At 49.4% G+C, this 27725-nt stretch overlaps 1 protein-coding gene across 1 annotated transcript in view; it reads left to right on the top strand.

Moving 5' to 3' along the window:
• The first annotated feature begins 9834 nt into the window (after positions 1-9834).
• Positions 9835-27725, top strand: part of LRP4 (LDL receptor related protein 4) — a 57896-nt gene continuing 40005 nt past the window's right edge. Inside the window, exons 1-3 of the mRNA XM_062197482.1 lie at positions 9835-10132; positions 10656-10880; positions 26881-27027. Coding sequence (XP_062053466.1) covers positions 9835-10132; positions 10656-10880; positions 26881-27027 — 670 coding nt within the window. The remainder of the gene's footprint in view (positions 10133-10655; positions 10881-26880; positions 27028-27725) is intronic.

The raw sequence follows: 27725 nt of genomic DNA on the forward strand, positions 1-27725 counted from the left end.
ATGTGTCTCAATTCTAGGCCCCTGTGAGTCATTGAGTTTGGATGTGGTAAGGGTAGAGAGAGCCAGACTCAGAGTAGGGTTTAGTATCTTGAGGTAATGAACTTAGTATCTTAAGGCAATGAACTTTGATTTGGCATTTGATGTGAAGGCCTGCACGGTTGATAAAAATATTCGCCTTCTTCCTCCCCTGCTTCCCCCAGGCAGCTTGAGGGCTTCATACCTGTGGCTTATTACTATATTATTAATGTAGGAATAGATAGTAATTATTAAGGATGATAATTTTACTTTATTCCCAAGCGACCTGAAGCTATTTGCTGATAATTTCATTTGTCCTCATAAAACCTTTCTGAGGCACTTCTCTCTCTCTCTCTCTCTCTCTCTCTCTCTCTCTCTCTTTTGGTTGAAACAACAGAAATTTATTTTCTCGCTATTCCGGAGGCTAGTATGCTTTTTCTAAATAGGAAACATGAGGCACAAATTACAAAAGTGACTTGTGAGGGCAGGCATCATGGTGACATGGGTTGGGCCGCCTCTTGGAACTACTGCATCCCAAATCAAAGAGCTGGTTCAGGTCCTGGCTACTCTGCTTACAGTCCATCTTCTTGCAGATGAATCCAGGAAGGCAGCAGATGATGGCCCAAGAACTTGGGCCCCTGCCACGCAGGTTGGGGGCCCAGATGAAGTACTGGGTTCCTGACTTTGCCTGGCCCAGCTCTGGCTGTTGTAGGCAATTAGGGAGTTAGCCAGTGGATGGAAGGCATCGCTCTCTTTGCCACTCTGCCTTTCATATAAATAATAAAACTTTTTTTAAAAAGTAATTTGTGTATCATCATCCATCCAGTCAGTGGGAGAGCTGGACCAGGTCTCAGTGATCTGAGCATCCAGGCTAGTGGTCTGACCACTAAACCACACAGCCTCTGTTTTTAGGGTTTGTTGGCTTCGTTTTTATTTATTTATTTTTCCTTCTGCTCTGCCCTGCTAGCAACTCAAAGACTTCAGATAAAAGAAGAGAATTTTGAGCCCAGGCTGAACATCTGACATCCTCTTATTTGTGGAGCATTATCCTGGAACTTGCAGGGTACTGCTACTGGGGTCTGTGTAGTGGCGCTGGGAATTGGCCCCAAGAATATAGCTTTGTTTGGGCATTAACCCATTTGCGGTTATAATAATGATAAGTTTCAGCACCAGTGGCGCCCGACTGTTAATGACTCAAAGAAAGCTAAATAAGAACAAGATGTCATCTCTGGAGCAATTTGTAGGTTTTTCCTATGGTTCCATCCCCTCCATAAAAATTGTTACGGACCCTTGTATTTAAAGTCAGTCTTCTCCTCTCAAAGTCCTGATCTGTCTACTGAGGACAAACTTAGAAAGGGGTGAGAGGTTGCTATACTAAGGCTTCCATAAAATTTGGAGTTTTATAAAAATAACAGGATGCTTTCTTGGTGGTAGAATTGCTGATTGTTCACGTTTTTCTTCTCTATATTTTTCTGTATTTTTAAAATTTTCTGTAATGGGCGTGTTTTATAATCTGAAGACAAACAATGAATGAGTGGTAGGAAAAATCCTAGGTTTTTTATTTTTTGTTTTTAGATTTCTCTTCTACATGGTAGATTTTGCCAGTGCATTGGTTGTAGAGGAATTTTTTTCAGTGAAACACACATCAGATTTAAGAAGAATGGAAATATGCAACAGTTGCTAAAATCAAATGTATTTTTGGGACCCTGTTGAATGATAATTTAAAAAATCAGCCCTAGATTTAAAAGGACTTTTTGGATTCTTAAATCATATTAACATATTACTAAAGCATTAACCTACACAAATGATCACTCAGATAAGCCAGTACATTAGATACTAACCCCACAATTCTGAAAAGAGGTGAATGATAGGAAATTGATCAAAACTAGATGAGAATGGTAAAGGCAGTACTGCAACATAAGGAAAGGAATATAAAACTAAAAAGAAGAAGAAGGAGAAGGAGAAGGAGAAGGAGAAGGAGAAGGAGAAGAAGAAGAAGAAGAAGAAGAAGAAGAAGAAGAAGAAGAAGAAGAAGAAAAATGACCTGTTGAGCCATCAATTCATCAGATTATAATGTCTGATTTTTTAAGGTTTATTATTTTTTTATTTATTTGACAAAGTTAGACAGTGAGAGAGAGAAAGAGAGAGAGAGAGAGAGAGAGAGAGAGAGGTCTTCCTTCCGTTGGTTCACCCCCTAAATGGCTGCTATGGCCAGTGTGCTGCGCCAATCTAAAAAACCAGGAGCCAGGTGCTTCCTCCTGGTCTCCCAGGCAGGTGCAGGGCCCAAGCACTTGGGCCATCCTCCACTGCCTTCCGGGGCCACAGCAGAGAGCTGAACTGGAAGAGAAGCAGCCAGCACTAGAACCTGGCACCCATATGGGATGCCGGCGCTGCAGGCAGAGGATTAGCCAAGTGAGCCACAGTGCCAGCTCCAAAGGTTTAGCTATTTATTTGAAAGTTAGAGTTGCAGAGAGAGAGAGAGAGAGAGAGAGACTGAGAGAGATCTTCCATCCACTGGTTTACACCCCAGATGGCTGCAGTGGCCAGGGCTGGGCCAGGCTGAAGCCAGAAGCCAGAAGCTTCATTCAGGTCTCCCACATGGGTGGCAGGAGCCCAAACACTTAGGCCATCTTCTGCTGCTTTCCCCAGGCCATTAGCAGGGAGCTGGACTGGAAGTGGAGGAGTCGGGACACGAACTAGTACCCATATGGGATGCCAGTGTCAAAAGCAAAGGCTTTACCCACTACACCACAACATCGTCCCCATAATGTCTGATTTTATAAAAAGAAAACTAATAGACCTCTCTGGCTTTGCAGAGGACCTATTAAAGAGATTGATGGGGGGAGGGGGGGAAATCCTCCCTGGAATTGAAGACTACAGAAAAGCAAAGATGAATGTACTGAATAGTTTTAAACCTCAAGGAAACAATAAAGAAAGAATAAATGCAGGCTGAATTATTGCTACAAAACAGGTTCAAGAAACTAGGACAAGCTTTTATCAACTCATCAAGCAGAAACGATGCTAAAGGCGAAGTAGCTACTAAAAAATGCAGGTCACGAAATTCATGCTGAGCTACTAGGCTTTCTTAGAAGACTTATCTTTCGCAAGAGCAAAACAGAAACTAAGTGCGATGCCACTGACTGGGATTAACATGTTTAAATAAAAAATGCTATTTACAGAAAGAAAGTCATTTTGAACTGCTAGAAATCAACAGGCCAGGGCTTTGGAAGAAGTTACAAAGAAAAATGTTCACAAACTCTTGGGCAATTAGGAATAACTAGTGCATTATAAGAAAGCAGTTAAGCGAACATGGCTTAAATTGAACTGGAGGGCCAGACAGTGGCCCTAGTGGTTAAGATGCCCGTGTCCTGAATTGGAGTGCCTGGGTTTGATCCCTGACTCCGGCTCCTAATCCCAAATTCCTGCTAGTGAAGACCCTGAGAGTTAGCTATGAAGGCTCAGGTAGTTAGGCTCCTGCCACGCAGGTGAGAATCTCAGATTGAGTGCCTCCTTCATATTGTAGGCATTTGAGGATTAAGCCGGTAAATGGTTCTCTCTCTCTCTCTCTCTCTCTCTTTCCCCAGCTGCCTCTGCCATGCCGTCTCTCTGCATCTTGAATAAATAAAAGTTGAAAACAAAATTGAACCGGGGATCAAAGGCAATTATGGACTTGTACATTATTTTATATTTTTGAATGTTGCAAAAGAGTAGGGAATTACACTTTTTTTTTTTTTTTTTTTGACAGGCAGAGTGGACAGTGAGAGAGAAACAGAGAGAAAGGTCTTCCTATTGCCGTCGGTTCACCCTCCAATGGCTGCCGCGGCTGGCGCGCTGCAGCCGGCGCACCGCGCTGATCCGATGGCAGGAGCTAGGTGCTTATCCTGGTCTCCCGTGGGGTGTAGGGCCCAAGCACTTGGGCCATCCTCCACTGCCTTCCCGGGCCACAGCAGAGAGCTGGCCTGGAAGAGGGGCAACCGGGACAGAATCCAGCGCCCTGACCGGGACTAGAACCCAGTGTGCCAGCGCTGCAAGGTGGAGGATTAGCCTAGTGAGCCGCGGCGCCAGCCAGGAATTACACTTTTATAGTGCTTAAAAGGGGGGAAGATTGTCTGATTCTTCTTGGTAGCCCACGAAAATTAGTTGTGCCATCCTCTTTTATAGAATATATATTTTTATAAGCATTTATTTAATTCTTTGAACTCTTAAATTGTGAGCCCCTGAGGGCAGAGAAAGTCCTCGTCTTTCAGTTTCTAGGAGGTACTTGGAGAAGGCAGAAGAGATGCCTGTTAAGTGAATTTGTTCCTTCCTAGATTAAGTCTAGAAAATGAATATCATCCAATCCATAAAACAAATTTCTTAAACAAAAATTCCAGAAAATTCAAGGCACCAAAAATCTATCAGAGAGGCCAGCACTGTGGCATAGCAGGTGAGGCCTGCAGTGCCAGCATATCATGTGGTTGCCGATTTGAGGCCCGGCTGCTCCACTTCCAATCCAGCTCTCTGCTATGGTCTGGGAAAGCAGAGGAGGATGGCCCAAGTGCTCAGGCCCTTGCACCCGTGTGGGAGACCCGGAGGAGGCTCCTGGCTCCTAGCTTCAGATCGGTGCAACTCCAGCCGTTGGGGCCAATTGGGGAGTGAACCAGCAGATGGTTCTCTTTCTGCCTCTTCTTCTCACTCTGTGTAACTCTTTCAAATAAATAAATCTTTTTTAAAAAAATCTATCAGAAAGCATGGGCATGGGATGGGCATTTGGTACAGTGCTTAAGATGCCACTTAAGATGCCTACAATCCCATATCAGAGTGCTTGTTCTTCCAATTCCAGCTTCCTGCTAATTTGTACCCTAGGAAGCAATAGGTGGGAGCCCAAGTACCTGGGTCCCTGCCAGCCATATAGAAGACCCAGATTGAGTTCCAGGCTTTTGGCTTTTGATTTTGTTTTGTCTGGTTTACTTTTTTTTAATTAAAAAAAATTTTTTTTGGTGGTTGTTGTTTTAAAAAGCTTAAGTTTCTGTGTCCATTATTTTTTGCCTCCCAAGTCAACCTCCATAGTTTTGCTTCAGATTAGTAATAGTGACTAAGCATTGTTCAAGGCCAGGGCGCATGTCTTATTTGCTGTTATAAAGTTTCCATTGCCCAAAAAGACTTTTTTTTTTTTTAAGATGTATGTATTTATTTGAAAGTCAGAGTTACACAGAGAGAGGAGAGGCAGAGAGAGAGGGGTCTTCTGTCCACTAGTTCAGTCCCCAACTGGCCTCAACGGACAGAGCTGCGCTGATCTGAAGCCAGGAACCAGGAGCTTCTTCCAGATCTCCCACGTGGGTGCAGGGGCCCAAGGACTTGGGCCATCTTCTACGGCTCTCCCATGCCATAGCAGAGAGCTGGATTGGAAGTGGAGCAGCTGGGTATCGAACCAGTGCCCATATGGGATGCCAGCATGGCAGGCTTTACCCGCTACGCCACAGCGCTGGCCCCAAGATTTAATATTTGTTGAAAGTCAGGATGTGTGGGTTTAAGCTTGAAATGGGTAAATGTAAGATAAAGGTTCTTTTTAAAACTATTTATTGGCGAAGGTAAACTTAAAGAACTTATCAAAAAAAAAAAAAAAAACCATGAATACGCACACAGCTTCAAAGTGGGCATAGATAAGTCCACGGATGAGAATCTCCCCTCAAAGAAACTACAGTCTTGTACTTCATGGTCCTGTTGCTTTAAGGGGACATTGGAGGGTAACTCTGCTTTCCAAGACATACTCATTTCAGGTATCATAAGAGATAAACCTAGACTAGATGGGATTTAAACTCTTTCCTGGTATTGCAATTGTTTTGCAAATGTTTTCTGAAGGATATTTAAATAGTGAAGTTTTCTCAGGAGACTAAAATTGTAGATATCAGCTAAAGAAAACCAGATGCTACCTTATTACGAGGCCATCCCTCTCCGTGGAAAATTCTTGTTTTGATTGTCTAGAGTCAGAATTATTGCAAGAACAGAACAATGAATTTAAAGAAATAGCACAATTCCTCTCTTGTTTTGGTTTTTTTTTTTTTTAGAAACTCAGCGAATATTCATTGAAGAAACAGATATAAAATATTTAAAGGGCATTTAATTCAGAAACAATTTCCAGCAGTAGCTGGTAATTGAAAGACCCCTTCCTGCCTTCCTTAATCACCTTATGTTCTAGCCACGGGGAACCACGGGCTGTTCTCTTTCCATGGTGGCCACTTTGAAGACATTATGCCTTCATGGGTTCCTTTCATCTGGAATGTCTCTGGAAACAGAGAGACCATCTACTTAGATGTCTGATTCATATTTATTTGTAAATGAATATTTATTCATTGATCCATTTGTTTATCTACCATTCTAAATTTATCTTTGCTACTAAAATAAACACGATACATGGAGCTATTTGCTGCAAATGCTCTAGTAATCTGTGCCAGGTGTGTGAATGTCAGAGTTCTAGGAGATTAGCAAATACACTAGAAAGCCCCACCTTTCAGGGTGTGCCTTAAGTTAGGCCAAGGAACTGAATCAGCCACATATCCCAGATCCTGACTTGAGGACCATTGCTGAGCTGCAAAAAGAAAAATGTTGGCAACAGAAATGGTGGCGTGGAGGGCTTGCAATTAAAAAAATCACAGAAATGCAAATAAGATTATAAGCCCTCCACCCTGAGGCTTTCACTGTTTCTAGTCTCCAATAGCAGCTCCCTGAACCATGATAAAAGACATTCACTGCTAAAAGTTAGTGATATTTTTATATAAATCCTATGGATTCTTTCTTGGCTCAGGGCCTTTGCACATACTATTCTTTGGCTTGAGAGGCCTTCTTCGTCCACTGTTAGCCTGCCCACTCTTACTCAGTTTAAATGTCAGGGCCTCCAACACAGCTTCCTTAAACCCTGAAATCTAACTCAAGTCTCTCCTTTCATAGAACCCTGTACCTTTCCTTACAAGTCACTATTATTTATAGCTTTAAATTCATTTTTGGGCTCATCATCTCAGTTCCTCTGCGTACTCACAGCCCCGTGAAACCACCATTCTGTAAGCTCCAGATATCCAATCTACTTTTTCAACACTGCCCCCACATGTCTGGCACATAATACATCCTTAATAAGTAGTTCCTGCTACACTGTTGTGTAGCAGGTAAAACCGCCGGTTCATGTCCCGGCTGCTCCACTTACAATCCAGCTCTCTGCTATGGCCTGGGAAAGCAGTAGAAGATGGCCTAAGTCCTTGTGCCCCTGCACCTGTGTGGGAGACCCAGAGGAAGCTCCTGGCTGCTGGCTTTAGCTGTTGTGGCTATCTGGGGAGTGACCCAGTGGATGGGAGACCTCTCTCCCTCTCTCTGGCTCTCCTTCTCTCTCTGTGTAACTCTGACTTTCAAATAAATAAATAAATCTTTTAAAAAAATTAAGTAGTTCCTGAGTGAATGAACATTGGAAATAGGACACCCTAAGGTAGACAGGAGTAGGACTCAGCCTTTAGCTGTGCTCTGTGTTTTCCCTTCTAAGATTTTAAGGACTCTGCCCCTTTTACATTGCCTTCAATAAGAAAATGACTGGAGAGACAATAGAGCAATTTTTTGTAGACTTATGTTTTTAATCTTTAAAGCAGAGTTTCTCAACCACAGCAATATTAACATTTTGGGTTGGATAATTCTTTTTTTTCTTTTTAATTTAATTTATTAATTTGAAAAGCAGAGTGACAGGGAGAGAGAGAGATCTCACATTCATTGGTTCACTCCCCAAATGGCCACAACAGCCAGGTCTGGGCCAAGCTGAAGCCAGGAGCCAGGAACTCCATCCTGGTCTCCCACATGGGTGGCAGAGGCCTAAGTGTTTGGGTCATCTTCCACTATCTTCCCATAGCAAGTGGAGCAGCTGGGACTTGAAGCAGCACTCCAATAGAGGATGTTGACATTGTAAATGGCACTTTAACCGGCTGTGCCATAACACCGTCCCCTGTCGTTGCGCGGGGATGTGCCGCTCACTGTCCAATGTTAAGCAGTATCCTTGGCCTCTACACCTTGGATGCCAGTAGCACCAGCTCCCAAAACTGTCTCCAGGTATGGCACTATGCCTGTAAAATCACCTCTGGTTGAGAACCACTGTGTAAAAGTGCAACTGTTGGGCAGTTTTTCTCTTTTAGAGGAGCCACATTTAGAAATCCAGGTTGTGAATGACGCCTGGGTTATAAGAGAATTCTACCAACCCAGTTGGATCAACCTCGTGCCCATTTCTATCTTCTTTCTGCAGCACTTTGCTGTGTGTTTCCTTGGAAAAGGCCATTAGTGATGGTCTAATTCAGGGCAATATTCTGATCTTGGAAATTCAGCTCCCCAGACTGTCCGAGAAGAAAGAAGGAAAAGGTGGTGTTTCTGGGGGAACCAACGCCTCTAAGACCCCCTCTGGAATTGGCAATCCCTTACAACTTTTCTAGGGGCTTGTCCAGGGGGACAATAAAAGAGACAAACAGCCCATTCTGGCATGCTTCTCAGGATCTCTCACTCCAAACAAGAAAGTCTGAGAGGCCTGGTAAAAATAAATATGGCTTAGTCCTCCTGGCACAAGAGCAGCTTCTGACAGCCAAGACTTCACTCACCCTAGGGGGTGACCCAGGCAGAGACTGCGCTGGAAGTTGGTTTCTATCCATTGATATTCCCAGTGACTCACGGCAGCCAGGCATGGCTCTGCGCACCAGAACTGGGTTGAACCATGGAGAAGAACTTGGGATGCACATCAAAAACACAGTCTGTCGAGCCTGAGTCAGACAGGGACAGCCAGCCTCCTCCTTTCTTTGCAATCCCAGAACAACAACACAAATCATGCCTCTGGAAAAGAACCTGTCCTTTGCATACAGAGTGGAAACTGTTTATAAATTCTTAATCCCCTGACATTGCAAGCATGGGGACTGCCTGTCCTGGATTTTTGGGGACAAATGTATTCATTATACCACATGTCTCTAGTTTTCTTTTTAGGAAAGAAAATACAGTCTTAAGAATCACAGGTTGAAAGGCAAGTCTTTTTAAGCAACACATATGGAGACCCTGAGAACAACCAAGGGTGCATTAGCAAAGCGGGGAGTGGGGCTTAGAGATCATGCCTTGCTTGTCACTTTTTTCTCCTTGGGTTTTAGACTAAGGCGATTTATGTAGGCCAGGAAGGTCCACTCCAGCGCTGAGACGGTGGAAACCTGACCTGACTCTACTGCCGCCTTCAGTCGGCAAGAGGAACTACACACCCAGAGGAATGCCTCTGTATGAGTTACCATGGAGATGCGAGTTCAACCACATTGCATCTGGGTTAAAAACTTCAGGCAAAATAGTTTGGAGAAGTCTTGCACAAGAAAGAGTTAACAGTTCTCTATTGGTGCTGTTGCAAAGTCCATTTAGGGTCAGTTTTGGTCAAAGATGGTCATTTGAAGGGAAACCCTGGAAAAAATGGGAAAGAAGAAAGACATGGCAGCCTATTCATTTGGAGAAATCTCCTCTAATATCCACTTTGCGCTAGACCCAATTACTTTCCCCTCAGCTAACACGGGGCATGTGGGTCTTCCTGATGAGAAGAAAGAGATTTCATGAAACCCACGGATTATCCAAAGCCAGGAAATGCAAGCCTGGAGGGAAAAGTGATACGCTTCGCCCAAAGAAATTGGGCACTTGGACAAATTAATAGTTACAAAATAATAATAATAATAATAATAATAAATCAAACTGAAAAAAGTGGGAAGGCGGCAAGATTAACTCAGATTATCAGTACACAGCCAGGAGGAGAATAGGCCCACAAAAGCAAAGAGCAGACAGAAGTTGACCCAAAAGTTAAACATGGCGGTCTGGCCCCTCAGACGGAGTCCGGGGTCTTTCGGGGGGCGCCTCACCCCCTCCCTTCCCCGTCAGGGTCAGAAAGTCAAAGAAGGTGGAGAGACCCAGACGGCTGATTTACACTGGCCGCCAGCAGGAGCCCGCGCTGGGCGTCCGGGCCGGGGCGACAGGGCCCAGACAACCACCTCAGGAAACGAGCAGATGAAACGGGGGAGGGTCGTGCAGCCCCTCAACAACGCTGCCCAGGCCGCGGCGGGGCCGGGGGGCGCAAGAGGGGCATCTCTGAAAAGGAATTTTGACAGTGAGAGTGCTGGTTGGAGGTACAGCACGCCCGGCCCCCTGATGGCCCTCGTTTGATGTCCATAAAGACCGAGCGGATTATGCACTGGCGAGCGTTGCGTGTTCTGGGACATCAATGAGGTCCGGACTCGGGGCCGGCGGGGGGCCCGGGGTCACGTCCAGGAGACTGGGGTCAGCTGGGGCGCTCCTCCCTCAGCGTGGAGAGAGCGGGTCCCAGAGCTGCCGCTGGCATACTTTTTTTTTTTAAACTTAGGGACCCTGGAGTAGTAGTAACGGGGACTGGGAGGGGGGCTCTCTCCCGGGCTAGGAATGTGGGGGCGGCCCGAGGCGCGCGGCCCGCGCGGGAGGCGTCCGCGGGCTGGGGGGCGGGGGCCGAGGGCGGGAAGGGGCGGGGCCAGCGCTGGGGGCGGGCCCCGGCGCGGCGGCGGCGGCGGCGGCGGGGGCTGCGGCGCCGGGGGGCGGGGCGGCCGGGCCCGGGACACCCCCCTCCCGGTCCCCTGGCGGGGCGGCTTCGGCTCTGGCAGCACTGGAGGCGGCAGCGGCCGGAGGGCGACTGGCGGGGCGCACCGGCCGCCGTGGACTCGGGACGCTTCCCCTCGCCAGGGACCCTTCGCTGACTTCCCTCGGCCGCACCGCCCCGCGGGGAGCCGGCGGGACCCCCCGGCCGGCAGGGAGCGCCGGCGGCGGCCGCGGCACCATGAGGCGGCTGTGGGGCGCGCTGCTGCTTGGCGCCCTGCTCTGCGCGCACGGTAAGCGGCGCCGACCGGCCGGCCGGGAAAGTTTGTCCCCGGGTCCGGCCGCTGCCCCTGGAGCCGGACGGCGCGGGCTGGGGCCTCAGACCCCTCGCCCCCCTGCTCCAAGCAGCAGCCCCGCGGCTGCGTGCCCAGGAGGCGACCGGGAGCTCCCCCAGCGCCTCAAGTCCGAGAGGGGGCAGTGGTGGAGGAACTGCCCCAGGCTGGGGTCTGGCCCGGGGTGGGGTAAGATCCGAGGCGTGCTGCTCTTTGCAGAGTTGGGAGCTGCCTTCCTTTAAGGTTAAGGCAGGGTCTCTGTGTCCTTGATGTGCTGAACGTGTGCGAAGAAAGGGAGGCGCGGGAGGATGGTCGCCTACCCCGTGAGTTGTAAATAGCCTTCCTTGCTCTGGCTGGGGGGGTCTCTGGTGGACAGCGGAGAGGGGTCCCAGTGGGATCTGGGGGCTGGAGCGCCAGAGATTCCTCCACTAGGGGAACAATCCTCCGATTCCAGACCTGGCGCCCGCCGAGGGTCTTTGGGCGCTGCTAGCTCGCAGCATCTCCCCTCGGTAGTGTTTTGGGTTCCCTCTCTCGGCTGCGGCCAATCAGCTTCCTGTCCCGGATCCTCCCCGGGGTAAGGGGGGGGGGGGGCGGGGGGACATGGTTGTTAAAAAAGAGGCTGAGGAGGGACTTTGGGAAGAAACTGCTGGAAGGCTCCAGCAGATCCGTCCTGGCCGGGGTTGGAGGCAGGGGTGCCCCCGGGTCTCGGCAGGCAGCCTCCCCGCCCGCCCGCGCGCCCGCGCGGCGGGGCCTCGGCCCTCGGGGGAGCTGAGCGGATGGCAGCCCGACTGCTGCTTCATCTGCTCCTTATTAATAACGTGTTTGGTGCCCGAACGCAACTGTTGTGTGTGATTAGGGCCCCAGTGGAATCTGCGTGCCCGCAGCCGCCGAAGACCGTGGGTGCACCCCGTGATTGAGCAGCTGCCTCTAGTTTGTGCCCGGAGATCAAACACCTTTGATCTTTGAACCCCAACCCTATTCACCCACCGCTATTCAACCTGGGGAGGGGGGGCGTTTGTGGAGATCCGGGATCTTCCCTTGCTGCTCCAAGTCAGGGTGAGGGGGGTGGGCTTCGCGATGGGGGAGTGGGGGTGCTCCGTAGACCCTGGCCTTGCACCGGCTCTTTCTTTAAGGTAGGGGAGCTCGCGTGGAAATGGAACAGGTTTCAGAACTTGCGTGGCAGGACTTGGAGGTGATCAGAGCACTTGTTTTAAAGATCGGTTTGCCTCCCAAATCCAAAAGAGTTCTCGTGCCTGTTATTTAAACTCCCCCGTGGGTTTTAAATGGCTTTTTCCACGTCCTCCAGCGCCGACTGAGCTCTTTCTCAGAGGAGTAGTGGCCTGGCCGACCCAGGTTCGCCTTGCATCTTGTCTCCCCCTCCCCGGCTCTCTCCTAGAAGGTTATTTGTAGCCTCTTTGGCGTGTCGGGACAGCGGCCCTACTGGGGTAGGAATGTAGCTGTTCTTCCCACCACATGGGCCCCTTAAAGGGACAGCCATGCTTTTTGGGGGTTTCCCCCTTCTGGCTGCAAGGAAAGGGGATGTAACTTCCCTCTCGGCCCCCTGGAGGAAGTTTTGAAAAAGATCAAGGGAAATAGCAAGGCTCTGGAAAAAAAAAAAAAAAAAAGGAAGAAAGAAAGAAAAAGGCCTAAAGTGGACACCTACAAAGCCCTAGGGGAGATTGTACACCTACAAAGCCCTAGGGGAGATTCGCCTTCTCCCCTGGGGAACGGGGGAGATGGAAGGTTCAGGATGAGACCGGCCAGGGAGTGCAGAGTGCTCCAGAACTGTCAGAACTGCATACATTATGTCCACATGGAGGATGGGGGTGGAGAATTGCATATATAGCCTGTTTCACAGAAAGAGACTGGGAGGGTCCTTGGTAGCTCCTTTGGGTTCCTTTTTAAGGGGAAAAAAAAAAAACTTTAATAGACACTTCTAAATCAAAGAAGACTTCTTTTGTGTACATGTGTAAGGTGGTGGCAGGAAGATTTGCACTTCACCTGGCCGGATGCTGGGCCATCCTTGGAGGCCTGGACAGGACAGACTCACAATTCACCAGTGAGACTAGCAGAGCTAGGAAGCAGCACAACCGAAAATACCACTGCCAGGGTCCTTGACACTAAATTCCAGGGGCTCGGAGAGGTGACATGAGGTGGTCGATGAGTAAGGCAGAGCTGACCTGACAACTAAAAGTCAATAAAGTTTAAGGTGCTTGTGTGGCTGCTGCTGGAACTTTGGGCTTTTCCTAGAGCCTACAGGATGGGCTTCAGGCTTTATAACACCCCAGCCTCAAAGATTTTAGAAGGAAAACTAATTGCTGGCAATAGTTATGGGTATTTTTATCCTGAGGTTGACCTTGTATATCCTGGAGGTCACTTCCATGTAAGTGAAAAGCTGAAGATTCTCTCCAGGAGTGCGTAGGGAGATAGAAGGTTGTTTCTCAGGAGGAGTGTGAAAGAGTTGAGCTGAAACAGGCTCCTTTCCATCTTGTTGTTGTCATGGTTGTCATGGCCGTGGTTGTTATGGTGCTTGAGTGACCTTGTCCCTGGTCTGTTGGACTTGTGAAAGATGCTTGGCTTGTCACTGGTTTTGGACTTCCTCTTCTATCCCCTGTTGAATATCAGATGACATCTTTGGGACTAGCACATGGTATTATGAATGACAGGTGCAAGGGAACCGAGTCTGGCCACGTCTGATACAGAGCACATCGGGTAAGTCCATCTTCTGGGCCTGCGCAGAACGTGGAAGGTCACAGAGGACAGGGTGTTTAATAGCTCTTTGTTCACTTTCTACTGATGAACTGTCAGTCTTCATCCCTAAGAAGAAGGAAAATGGGAGGGGTTGTTTATGTTGCTCTTCTGTTAAAGACAAAGTCAGTAGCAGGGGGTTCCAAATAGGAACAGAGTTTCAGCAACTACTTTAAGAAGCACTCTTGTCTTTTTAACGACTGGGCATATCACATAATTATGAGACACTTCCATGGCCTTGGCTGGCTAAGTCTGTTAGTCTTCTCTACATTCCGTGACACATCTTAGCCAGGACTTTGGTCACAGTTGCCTGGGCATGGGGCATCTGGACCCCAGACTATCTGGATTACCGTCTCATCTCTGGCAGTGGAAACCCTTCTCTTCTCAGCCTAGGAAGACTCAGTGTCCCAGAGAAGACTCAGGGCTGACTGGTTGGCTTGCAGAGCCTGGAGTTTGGACCTATAAATAGCTCTGATGACTGCCTGTGCCTGCACGCTCCCTCCAACTTAGAGCTGGCACTGTCAGGTTCTCTCTCCCTAGTACATTCAGGAGCTTTCCCCAAACTGGGCTCCACACCCATTCATTTGTTCATCCATTCAGCACACACATTTGTCCAGCACAAGGCTAATCACTGCACACATAGCTCAGTGAAGAAAAAGGACAAGCAGACCTGAGCTTGAACCTTGACATTGGCAGTGAGTTCTTAGTGACCCTGTGCAAAACGCTTACTCTCCCCCTGGACTTCAATATTCTTTCCTGAAAATGGAAGTGGGGTAGTAAGAGGGCAGAAGTGGTAAACTATCACATGAGAATATGGAAAAATCCAATGAGGTAATAGTACATTGAAACTGTTCAGCACAGAACCTGACTACTACCGTGTTGCTATAGGTCTGCACTGGTAGTGAGGTTGCATAAGTGGATTGGAGATGGTTCTTGCCTTTGGAATATGGGAATCCGGGGAAGAAATAATTGCACTAAAGAAATGATTGTGCTAAAACAGGCTTGGTCCTTCATTCTCTGCAGCTGGTTTTCTGTATTTTCTCTTTTAAAGATCTTGCCCCTTCTTGAAAACTGAATAAAACCTAAGCATAGGCCCTTCGCGTCCACACTTCTGGAAAGAGGTCTATTAAGCTGTAACGTGAGTCTTGGGGAATCTACTCTGACTTAGTGATCCTGGGACGTGGAACTTTGCTCCCCGAACTTCCCTGTCAGGTGGTCAGGGATGCAGCCTGGCAACCCCGCACCCTCAGGTTGCTGTGACCCCGGGCTGAGAAGTGCTAGCTGAGGTCTCTGGAAGCTGGAACAGTTTACAATTCCAAGCTGTCCCTCCCACCGGCCTGGGAAGGGAGTCAGGCCCCAGAGCTCATAAGGTAGTAATTGCCCCAATTTGGGGGCTGGGCTGCTTCAAAACCTCCTTGCTTCACGACTACCGTCTTCAATTAGGAGTCCTGTCAGTGTGCGGGGATCATTGACGCAGACCTTTAACCCCAGACTCACCCCCGGCCCCCAGCTCCTCCACCCCAAAGTTTGACCCCTGCGGTCTCTTTGTTTCTTCCTTTTAAGTTAGTGCCAGTGATGTGATGTTTCTGGGAGCTTCGGAAAGCTGACCGAAACCAAGAGCAGCCTTTTCAGAAAGAGCTGATGCTCTGGCGGTCATCTGACTCCATTTTCTACTCTGCATTTTTGATTTAGCAAGAAGGAAACATCCTAGGTGCCTCTGGGCACCTCTCACGCCCATCTGAGCAGACTTCATTCTGTAGCCGCACGCAGGCATTCTCACCAGTGCACACAGATGAGTGGCTTGACTGTCAGCACGCCCAGATGCCCTGATGGCCCTGCTCCCCATGCAGACAGGGACTTTCAGAGCTCCGCTATCACGCAGGTGAGCATGAGGAGGGAGGGGCACCGCCTGAGATTCAGCTGGGGAAGGCCTGGCTGAGGCTTGCTGCAAGCCCTGACTTGGCCTACGGGAGCTCCCCCTCACCTCTGTGCAGAGTCGAGGATCAGAGCTTTGAGCCAAGCCGGAAACAAAAGACTGGGAGCAAACCTCCCATCTGGCTGAGAGGCAGCGACACAAAGGTGCTGCTGCATAATTTATCACCAGAGGTTTTCTGGAGTGAGCAGGGAAGCTCCTGTGCCGGCTGAGGGGAAGAGGGACCCTCCTCTGGGTATAGGGTCAGGCAAGCATAGGGTAGGGTATTGAGGCTGACACCTGATTAGCACGTGAAATAAAGAGGTTGTAAGTGCTCCAGCGACCTCTCCAAGCTCGGCAGCTCCACTTCCTGTCAGGCCTGGGGGGTGGTGAGAGCCGGGGGAAGTGCACTAGATTCTCCTCCCGCGGCCCCAGCCTTAGGAGCTGGGCTGCCACCACCTTGCAGACACAGATGAGGACAGGAGACAACTTGTCCTTGAGGTTAACTCTAGCGGTCTAGAGGCCAAACGGAGATGCCAGGTTATGCTACCCACAAGCCTAGCATGTAAGAAAGGGGAGTTCCCTGCTTGTCTCTCCACTCTTCCCACCCCAGGCAGTTTCTTTCTTTCTTTTTTCTTTCCTTTTTTTTCTTTTTTTCCACAGGCAGTTAGACAGTGAGAGACAGAGACAGAGAGAAAGGTCTTCCTTTTTCTGTTGGTTCACTCCCCAAATGGCTGCTACAGCCAGTGCACTGCGGCCGGGGCGCTGTGCCAATCCGAAGCCAGGAGCCAGGTGCTTCCTCCTGGCTTCCCGTGCAGGTGCAGGAGCCCAAGCACTTGGGCCATCCTCCACTGCCTTCCCGAGCCACAGCAGAGAGCTGGATTGAAAGAGGAGCAACCGGGACAGAACCGGCGCCCATACGGGATGCCAGCGCCGCAGGTGGAGGATTAGCCAAGTGAGCCACGGCGCCGGCCTCCAGGCAGTTTCAAAAAGAAGATTCAACTACAGGGCTCAGAAAAGCAGTACAAGTGAGTGGCTCAGAACTGTGTTTCCCCCATATGAGAATTTCTGCTCTTCTAAGGATGATCTTTGGTGACCATTTTTGCACCACAAACTGAGACATGAGGTCTACTAAGTTCAAATGTACTTCTGGGTAGATAACCTTTTGAAGAGCTTTCTGTACCCCTGGCACTATGATAAGCAGTCAGAGTATATTATTACATTTACTCCTCAAAATAACCTTATGAGATAGGCACTGTTAGATGCCTCTCTTACAGGTGGGAAACTGAGGCTTAGAGCACACCGAGGCTTTGTGATCTCACAGCTAGTAATTAACTGAGTCAGGATTTGAACTCAGAACCCATTCTGTTAAACATCCAACTCGTACTACCTTTCAGAGCAGAATATTTTAAATCGAGGCCATCACAGACGCTGAAGGCTGGGGGAAAATCTCTATTTTACATTGACCTCTTCTCTTTGTAGACATCTCAGAGAATCCCAGTATATAAGAAATTACTCAGGCCGGCGCCGCGGCTCACTAGGCTAATCCTCCACCTTGCAGCGCTGGCACACTGGGTTCTAGTCCCGGTCAGGGTGCCGGATTCTGTCCCGGTTGCCCCTCTTCCAGGCCAGCTCTCTGCTGTGGCCCGGGAGTGCAGTGGAGGATGGCCCAAGTGCTTGGGCCCTGCACCCCATGGGAGACCAGGAGAAGCACCTGGCTCCTGCCATCGGATCAGCGCAGTGCACCGGTCGCAGTGCACCAGCCGCGGCGGCCATTGGAGGGTGAACCAACGGCAAAGGAAGACCTTTCTCTCTGTCTCTCTCTCTCACTGTCCACTCTGCCTGTCAAAAAATTTAAAAATATATAAAAATAAAAACAAAAAAATTACTCTCCAAGTGCTTTTTGATTGAGGGAGGCTTTAAAAGGCTTCTAGAAAACGTGATTTGTTGCACCCTGAAGCCAGGTGTCTTACTGTGTGGACCTTGTGTTTTGAGATATACTGCAGAAGAAAGCAATGAATTGTTTTGAAATTTATTATTATTATTTCTTTTTTTGAGAGGCAGAGAGAGAGAGAGAGAACTGTCATTTATTGGTTCACTCCCCAACTGCAGGTCTAAGCTGAACTGGCCAAAACCAGGAGCCAAGAACTCCCACAGGGTGACAGGGACTCAAGCCATCGCCTGCTGCCTCACAGGGTTGGCATTAGCAGGAAACTGGAATTGGGAGCAGTGCTAGAACTGAAACTCAGGCGCTTGGATATGGGATGTAGACATCTCAGCCAGGGCTTTAACTACTAGGCTAAATGCCCAGTATTTTGAACAACCCTTCACAGTGCCCAGCCATGTTCAAGTCCCCTTGGATTTGTGCATTGTCAGCTTCTGGGTACGGTAGATAAAATTTTGAGAACCTGCATAGAGACAGCTTGATATCAAAGCTATATCACTGGGTTGAGAGAGGGGACACATCTGCATGAAGATAATGGGGTTAGTAACAACAACAATACAAGAGCCGCACACTATGAACTTCATATGTATTCTCCATTTAAACCTGCCAGCAACCCTATGAAATAGATACTATTATTGCTCCCATTTTACAAAAGAGGAAATGAATATTTTTCTGCATTACTCTGTACTTAAGGTTCTGAATTTTCTCTCCTACACGCGCCTCCTAGGAATTAGTTGATGGTAAGTTAGGCGAGGATAAAGGATACCATGTGCCTCACTCCTCCAGAGAAAGGCCGTGAAGCGGACTGGCCGTAGTACTTACTCTTTTCCACTTCTTCATGCCAACAGCGTCACTGCTTGGCGCACAGAAATGGTTGCAGACATCTCAGGCCCTAAAGTAGTTCTTAATCACGGGGTGACTGGATAAGACAGTTCTGGAGTGAGTCAGATCTCTAATAGTAATAACAAGAATCATCATTATTTAAAATTATTTTAAAAGATTTATTTATTTGAAAGGCAGAGTGACATAGAGGAAGAGAGAGGGAGAGGGAGAGAGAGAGAGAGAGAGGAAGAGAGAGGGAGGGAGGGAAAGAGAGAGATATCTATCTACCTGAAATGACCAGGTTTGGGCCAAACCAAAGCCAGGAGCCAGGAACTCCATCATGCTGTCCCACATGGGTGGCAGGGGCCCAAGCATTTAGACCATCTTCTGCTGCTTTCCCAGGTGCATTAGCAGGGAGCTGGATCAGAAGTGGAGTAGCCAGGAATTGAACCAGCGCTCCAAGAGGGGATGCCAGTGAGGGCAGCTTAACCCCTTGTACTACAGTATCAGTCCCTGAGCTGTCACTTATTGAGCACTTAGCATGTGCCAGGAATTATGCTAATATTTTATGAATGAGCTATTTTAAAATGCATGTATTTATATGAGAGAGAGAATGTGAGCATGTGTGAGTGCTTCCCTCTGCTGGTTCACTCCTTAAGCCCCTGCAACAGGCAGGACTGGACCAGGCCGAAGTCAGGAGCCAGACTTCAGTGTAGGGTCTCCCACGTGGATGTCAGGAAACTTGATTACTTGAGCCCTCACTGTCACCTCCCAGGATTCACATTATCAGGAAGCTGGAATCAGAAGCTGGAACCCAAGTTCTTCAGTGTGGGACATGAGCATGTTAACCACCAGGCTAAATACTAGCCCCATGATTTAGCTGATTTAATTGTCATAGCATCCATCTGAGGTAGAGACTCCTATTATTCAAATTTTCCTCATGAGAAACTAAGATATAAAGAGATTAAATAACTGCCCAGGGTCAAATAGCTGGAAACTAGCAGAGCCAGAATTGACATCCTGGGAAGTTCTGTTCCCATGTTCTTCACATCATGCTCTTCTGGCTTCTAACCCTCTAGGCTGACCATTAAGAACTTCCCTTTTATGTTTAAGAGGGCAGTAGAGGACTGCATTTGCTGGGACCAGTGTCTGATGTCCCCCTTGGAGAAGCCCACAGAGGAGAGGACTTTACCAGGCACACCAGCTGAGTAAGGCTAGCCTCCAGGGAGGGATCGGGGAATAAAAGGGACCATGGAACAAAAATAAGTCGAGTCATGGCTTGTCATTCTCACTGCCTGGGAAAACAGCGGATGAAAAGGCCTCTTTCAGGACAAGGGTAGGGCTAGGACACTGCCTGGAAAGGAAGATTCCTGTTGAGTACTGGTTTAGGTAGGAAGTAACGACTTTTATTTCTATTACACTGGGCCTCTCTCTCCCACGGATTCCAGAGGAGTCTAGAGAAAGGTATCACTCATTCATTCACTTAACAACTTATATTGACCATCTACCGCATACCAAGCATTGAACTCTGTGCACTGTGAGTACAAATGCAAACTATGTCTCACACAATCCCAACTGCCGGAGAGCTATAGTCAAGGAAGAGAGCAACACGGAAGGACCTCTCTGGTGAAGAGCAGGGGCTTCCAGCTCAGCCAGGGTGGGGTGGGTCCAGGTGGGACAGCCTCAGGAAAGCGCCCACTTCCTGACCTCCTGTAGCCACCTACTTAGCACTTACCCTGTCAGTGCTAATGTTGTTTAGGCAGGTGCCCATCTATAGGTCTCTCCAGAGTCTAAGTGTCTCTTGGATGAGGTTAGGTCTGTCCCCGGTGGCTCCATGCCATCTTTCAGTTTTGTCTTGATACTGGAGCATCCCTTTCGGTGAGAGGTGCTTGCTAAGAGCTGCTCGAGGAGTTCAAATCAAAGGCTGTGTCCCTCAGTTGGCCTGGATGTAGTTTATATTTATTTCAAATGGCTTAGCCTCATTAGAAAATGTTTATTGCGGCCGGCGCCGCGGCTCACTAGGCTAATCCTCCGCCTTGCGGCGCTGGCACACCGGGTTCTAGTCCCGGTTGGGGCACCGGATTCTGTCCCGGTTGCCCCTCTTCCAGGCCAGCTCTCTGCTGTGGCCAGGGAGTGCAGTGGAGAATGGCCCAAGTGCTTGGGCCCTGCACCCCATGGGAGACAAGGAGAAGCACCTGGCTCCTGCCATCGGATCAGCGCAGTGTGCAGGCCATAGCGCGCCAGCCGCGGCGGCCATTGGAAGGTGAACCAACAGCAAAAAGGAAGACCTTTCTCTCTGTCTCTCTCTCTCTCACTGTCCACTCTGCCTGTCAAAAAATAAAAAAATAAATAAATAAATTTAAAAAAATTAAAAAAAAGAAAATGTTTATTGCCACCAGTAGACAGGAGTAGAAGGGCTTGGGCAGGTTAGAAGAAAAATGTCCATCATTTATGTGAATGACGATTCCTCTCTTTCCCATTGTAACCCTAATCCCTTCTGTAAGGGGTAGCCGTCATACTCCAGAACACTCAACAGGGCGCTTCTTAAGCCTTCTCATCTCTGGTTCAACTGGAAAAAGCTGCTCTGTAGCTGCGTGCAGTCACTGTTCTTTCAGGTGCCTCCATGTGACAGGTGTGGTCCACCTGCAGTGGAGCGTGCCGTGCAGTAGGAGATAGCGGTGCCTCTAGACCCTTAAGAGTGCACCAGTGTCCCCTGGAAAGCTTATTGAAAGTCCAGACTCTGAGGTCACACTAAGAGGACGAGTCTGAGAGTCAGAGTGGGGCTGCCATCCTGGCTCTCCTACTTCCCTCATGATCTTGGCCAAAGCAGGTGACTGTACATGCCAAATGGGCACCACATGACTGCTCCGAGTGAGAGCAGAGTGAAAGTGCCTACAAAATAATCTACAGACATAACATGCAAACCGGAAAGAGGAACTGCAGAATAGAATTTCACGTCAGAAGACCTGTTCCTTCCTGGATCAGTACTGAGACACTGCTTCCCAAGGATTCGGATTCCAACCTTCTGATTCTCTCCTTTACCGGAAGGCAAGGGGAGTTGGTCTTTACCTTAGCAGTAACCAGAAGGGGGCATCTGGGACTCATAAACTCGCTGCATATTTGCTAATGGAGAGTGCATAAAGAAGGACTTAGAAATTAGAAATTTTTTCTTTCTGATCTTGGGGTTTTTGGAGACTTGCAAAGTAGCACTACCGTCACCTACCTGGGTGTGAATGCTGGCCCCAACCCTTGGTTCCCTTGTGACTTGTCTGTAGACTTCTGTGTTTCATTGGCTTGGACTATAAAATGGTGATGATAATAACAGCGCCTCAATCACCTCCAAGACTTGTTGGAAGCTTCAGTGATAGAGCATATGACGGGCACTTATGAAAGAACTTGGGGGCCTGGCACTGTGGCTTAGCAGGTTAAGCCACCACCTGCTGGACCGGCATTCCTAGATGGGCACTGGTTCAAGTCCTAGCTCCTCTACTTCTGATCCAGCTCCCTGCTAATGTGCCTGGGAAAGCAGTGGAAAATGGTCCAAGTTTTTGGGCCCCTGCACCCATGTGGGAGACCTGGATGAAGTTCTGGGCTCCTGGCTTTAGCCTGGCCCAGCCATGGCTATTGCAGCCATTTGGGGAGTGAACCAGCAGATGGAAGATTCTCTCTCTTTCTGTGTGTATCTGCCTCTCCATCTCTCTGTAACTCTGCCTTTCATATAAATAACTCTTTAAAAAAATAGAAGAACTTGGAAGGTCCCTGGTCAGTACTCAGTAAATGATAGTTGTGCTATTAGGAAGCTTTTGCTGTGTGCTGGCCCTGTGCTAAGCAGTTTACATGGACTTTTTTAATCTTTACAAAACCCTTTGAGGTACAACTAACTATCATTAGTCCTACTTTATAGCTAGAGAAACTAAGGCATAGAACCCTTGACTAACTTGCTCAAAGTTGTAGAATGAGTGGTAGGACAAAAATTCTATCTTGCTTTCTCTGACTCCAGAATCTATACTGTCTACTACAATGGTACAGTGGCTCTGCTATACCAGATGGCTGTTTCTCGTGTTTCCTTCAAAACAGCAGTGAGAGATTGGTAGCGTGGCTGGGGAAGGGAAGGGAGATTTTGGTTAGCCTCTTAGAAAGGGCCTACGAGCATGGTAACATGTGTCCCAAACTTGGATGACTTGACCAAAATTTTTAAAAGATTTATTTATTTGAAAAGCAGAGTTAGAGAGAGAGGGAGAGACAGAGAGATTGTCCATCTGCTGGTTCACTCCCCGAATGGTCACAATGGCTGGGCCTGGGAAAGGCCAAAGCCAGGAGCTTCATCTGGGTCTCCTACATGGGTGGCAGGGACTCAGGCACTTGGGCCATCTGCTGCTGCTTTCCCAGGCACATTAACAGGGAGCTGGATTGAAAGTGGAGCAACTGGGACTTGGGGTGTTGGCATCCCAGGCAGCAGCTTAACCCACTGTGCCACAACACCAGCTCTGGATGACTTGATTTAGATAAGGAACACCTTGGGAAGGTCTCTTCCTTGTGGAATTGTATTGGGTGCAAGGGTTAGATCCGAGGTCCCTGGGTGTCCAGGGAACTTGCAGTGTGGCTGTAAACAGCTTTAGAGGCCAGAAACAAAACCTGAGTACTATAACTCAGCACTTCTTAAAGTGAAGGCTGTGTCCCGCCGGCCACAGTCATTTGTTTCTTTTCTTTACTCCTCATTCTTTTCCTTAAAAAGGGTTAAAAAGCTGCCCTTTATGATCAGAGGCAGAATTTGAGTAGAAAAGCAGAATTCCACCGCTGGGGATTCCTGAGAGGCAGTCATTTCCAGAGGAGCTGGCTTTTTGGAGAATAATGCGTCTGTTTCCTGTATGAATGCCCGAGTCAAGGAGCTGCCTGGCCGGTGGCTGCTTGACCTTCAGCACCGCAGCACCGGTGTTTAGATGTTGATCTGACATGCAGGAAGTCGTGACTCTCCAGCCGCCTGGGACTAACTCGATGCCCACTCCATGGAGTGCTTTGTTCCTGAAGTCTGCCCTGGGAACTCAGGACTTCTGTTAGCACTGGGCCAAGGGCAGGCATGGGGCGGGCTCCTCTACCTTCTCCGTTCCTTTTCTTTTCTTTTTTCTTTTTTGGACAGGCAGAGTTAGACAGTGAGAGAGACAGAGAGAAAGGTCTTCCTTCCATTGGTTCATCCCCCAATGACTGCCACGGCTGGCGTGCTGCGCTGATCCGAAGCCAGGAGCCAGGTGCTTCCTTCTGATCTCCCATGGGGTGCAGGGCCCAAGCCCTTGGGCCATCCTCCACTGCCTTCCCGGGCCACAGCAGAGAGCTGGACTGGAAGAGGAGCAACCGGGACAGAATCTGGTGCCCCAACTGGGACTAGAACCCGGTGTGCCGGCACTGCAGGCGGAGGATTAGCCAAGTGAGCTGCAGCACCGGCCCTCTGTTCCTTTTCATTTGCCCTAGATCCTGCTCTTCTTGCTCTCCCCATCTTGATGCTCAGATTATTTTTTTTTTAAGATTTATTTATTTCCTTGAAGGTCAGAGTTACACAGAGAGAGAAGGAAAAGCAGAGTGAGAGAGAGAGGTCTTCCATCCGCTGGTTCACTCCCCAGATGGCCACAATGGCCGGAGCTGTGCCAATCTGAAGCCAAGAGCCAGGAGCTTCTTCCGGGTCTCCCACATGGCTGCAGGCGCTCAAGGACTTGGGCCATCTTTTATTGCTTTCCTAGGCCATACCAGAGATCTGGATCAGAAGTGGAGCAGCTGGGACTCAAACCGGCTCCCATATGGGATGCCAGCACTGCAGGCAGCAGCTTTACTTGCTACACTATAGCGCCGGCCCCAGATACTCAGATTCTTAAAAGCAATGTTTTTGAAAAAAAAAAAAAAAAAATGTAGCCCTCATTTCCCCACACTCTCACTCTCCATTTATTTGGCATCTTCAGTGTGCCAAGGCATAAGGTTAGTGTCTTCCATCTTTATTTTCTTCTTTATTTTGTAGTCTTTTGTGTGTGTGTGTTTGTGTGAATGGGGAAATCGAAGTGCAGGGAGCTCAGTGACTTGCACGAGGTCTCACAGCTGGCGGGTGGAACTAGGTCTGTCTGCTCCAGGGCCAGTGCTTTCTCTGCTCCCTTGCCTTCAGTTCCCCTTTCTCCTCTCTGTTCTTGTCACCCCTTGGGCCACAGATGCCTCCCTGGGGCATCTTCATAGCCTCCTGAATGGGGCTGGAAGCATTTCTCAACCTCTGTGGACATCGTGAGGCAGGCGGTTCTTTGTCGTGGGGACCTGTCTGTGCTGTGTTGAGCAGCATCTCTGCTTCTACCTTCTAGCTGCCAGTGGCATTGCCAGTCATGACACCCAAAAATGTCTCCAGACATTGCCAGATTCCCCCGGGGCCGGTGGGGGGGGGGGGCAAAATCATCTGTAGCTCAGACCCACTGATTACCTTCTCTCTCCTTTTCACCACGAGAGGGTCTGGGCCCTGGAGAGCCTTGTCACAGGGGACATCCTGTGCTGCTGAGTCCAGCCAGACTTGCCTAAGAGGCAGCCAGTAGCCGTGATGAGCTGGTCATACTACCGGAGTGTCTCAGACTCTGGAGTCCAGGCCAGAGTTAGAGAAGCCCTCATCCCTTCTCAGGGATTCTAGAACAGGCCAGAAAGGATGGTGCTGGCGCTGGGACTGGAGCCGGGGCCGGCAAGTCTTCAGTGGTCCCCTGGGGAATAATCTGTCCTACATTTTCAGAGAGATTTGGAGAGACAGGAACACTGGGCTTGGACTGAGGTCTTCCTGTGAACATAGCAAGATGGCCTCCCCTTGGCTTCTGCAGCGCATCCTTAGGGCAGCTGCTTCCCTTAGCACGTGGAGGGGGAGGGCCGCGCTGCAGGCGAGAGAGCCAGGTGGGAATCGGTGGTCGTAGAAATGTGCGTTCTGGCCTCTAGCGTCAGAGGTCCACAGGTCACAAAGGCCATGCCTCCGTTCTTCCATTGTTGCAGGTTAAGAAAGCTCTACCTTGGCTGGCGCTGTGGCTCAATAGGCTAATCCTCCACCTGCGGCGCTGGCACCCAGGGTTCTAGTTCCGGTTGGGGCACCGGATTCTGTCCCAGTTGCCCCCCTTCCAGGCCAGCTCTCTGCTGTGGCCCGGGAAGGCAGTGGAGGATGGTCCAGGTTCTTGGGCCCTGCACCCGCATGGGAGACCAGGAGAAGCACCTGGCTCCTGGCTTTGGATCGGCGCAGTGCGCCGGCCGCAACACACCAGCTGTAGCGGCCACTTGTGGGGTGAACCAACGGAAAAAGGAAGACCTTTCTCTCTGTCTCTCTCTCTCTCTCTCTCACTGTCTAACTCTGCCTGTCAAAAAAAAAAAGCAAGCAAGCTCTACCTTATGCTCACACTTAACCCTTGGGGTTGACGTGGAGAGGGAAGGGTCTTCTCACTTTTGCAGGGCTTAACAGCACAGCCTTCCACTCCAGCCCCGAGCTCTAGGCTAGGCCAAGTAAGTGTAACGTGAGGTGAGGATGCACATCAGGAATATGGGCCAAGAGGGAGAAGCTGGGCCGGGTGGAGGAAGTAGGGTGACAATGTAGAGCCGACTCCTTCCCCGTCCAGCCCAGTCTGAGGGCAGAGCCCAGTGAGGGGAGGAAGAAGGGGGAGAGAGGAGCAATGAGTGGTGGCCCCCTCCTTCCCCAGCTGCAAGCAGCCCAGCGGGTTAGATGAACGCCGCGAAGGGGGAGAGTGACCCTGGCAGAACCCTTTGTTCCAGCTGAGGCTGGAGCAAGGGCACTGAGCCATTCACACGCCATCCCAGGGCATCCTGCTGGGCATGCTGGGGAGGGGGCACAGCAGCCGGTCATGGGACTTGGCCAGGCTGATAGCTTAATGCTCAATAGGGAACCCAGCTGTGTGCTGCTGAGGCTGGGGGAGGGGCTTCATCTGCCATCCTTCCTCTGGGCAGTGGCTGGTCCCAGGGACTCTGCCCTGAGGGGGCCTGGTCCTGCCTCCACCAGCCCCATTCTTCCTGATCTGAGGGACTCAGAGCAGCACTTGCTACTTCCTCTTCCCCTCTGTGGATTCCTCTTCCTAAAGAGCACCAGCATTTCAATTCTACTCTTCTTACTCTCCCTGGTCAACTTGCCAAGGTCTAGTCCAGAGGCAAAAGCATCCTTGTCTCAGCATTGTTCTGGACAGGTTATGGTAGTCTCTCCACATTACCCCTTCTGTGCCCAGCTCCCATTCTGCAAGAGCATCAACCCTCCGGGTAGCATGGTTGGCCCCTGGGCCTTTGCAAATACTTTGCAAAAAAAAAAAGCCCCATCATAGGCCAGGTCCCTGGGCTGTTTGTGAGCCAATGGCTGGGCGAGTCTTCTGGACCATTTATGCCCTGGAGAAGGGAGGAGGCCCAATTACGTCATCCACATTTTCTTCATGGGTCTCCAGATGACAGAACCCCTGGACTAGGCTCCTCTACCTTTCCCTAGAATAGCCTTTGGTTGAGCAGAAGCTAAGCCCTCTCCGGTTTCTCTTCCCTCTGCCCAGGCCTGGCCAGCAGCCCCGAGTGTGCCTGTGGCCGGAGCCACTTCACGTGTGCCGTGAGTGCCCTTGGCGAATGTACCTGCATCCCCGCCCAATGGCAGTGCGACGGAGACAATGACTGTGGGGACCACAGCGATGAGGATGGATGTAGTAAGTACCTCCCAGGGGTGATGGGAAGTGGTGGAGGAGGGGCAAGGCCGGTGCTGATGGAGTGCTCTGTGCATCAACTGTGCCAGACTTGGAGAACTGAGCTCTTCCAAGGGTGACTACGGTCAGCAGACAGGTGACTGCTCCACAGTGTTCACGGCTCCAACCCTCTGTATTTCTACTGGGCACTTCAAAAGTTCACGGAACATGGCATTAAAAGATGTTTATTTTGGCATAGGAAGACTGTTGAAATGCACACATAGTTTCTTCATAACATTCATTTTCCTTGAACTTTACGAAGACCCCTCATCTGTCCAGTGAAACAAACTCTGGAAAAAGTATAGAAGAAAACCCCTTTGAAATAGCAGGTGGTCTGTTTAACTAGATCGTGCCATGTTTATGTAAATATGCATGTGTGGACTGAATATTTGTGCATTTAAAAGACGTAGATACTAAACACGGGTGCAGATTACTTCTATGTTCCCTATTTTGCTCTGCAGTCTAACACACTTTTGTAAAATAACATAAGCATCGTAAGAAGCCTTACATTCTGTTTACATATCCCCTTCTCCCTAACACATGCACAGAGGCCATGATGTCCTGGCCTGGGTACATAAAAATAGCACTGGTGAGCCACTTGTCTGGGTGTCGGGGGTGACGTCTCTGACCCGCAGCCTCTCCAGTGAGAACGGAGCTCCTCC

Source organism: Lepus europaeus, chromosome 7 (genome assembly GCF_033115175.1).
Source record: "Lepus europaeus isolate LE1 chromosome 7, mLepTim1.pri, whole genome shotgun sequence".
NCBI lineage: Eukaryota > Metazoa > Chordata > Mammalia > Lagomorpha > Leporidae > Lepus > Lepus europaeus.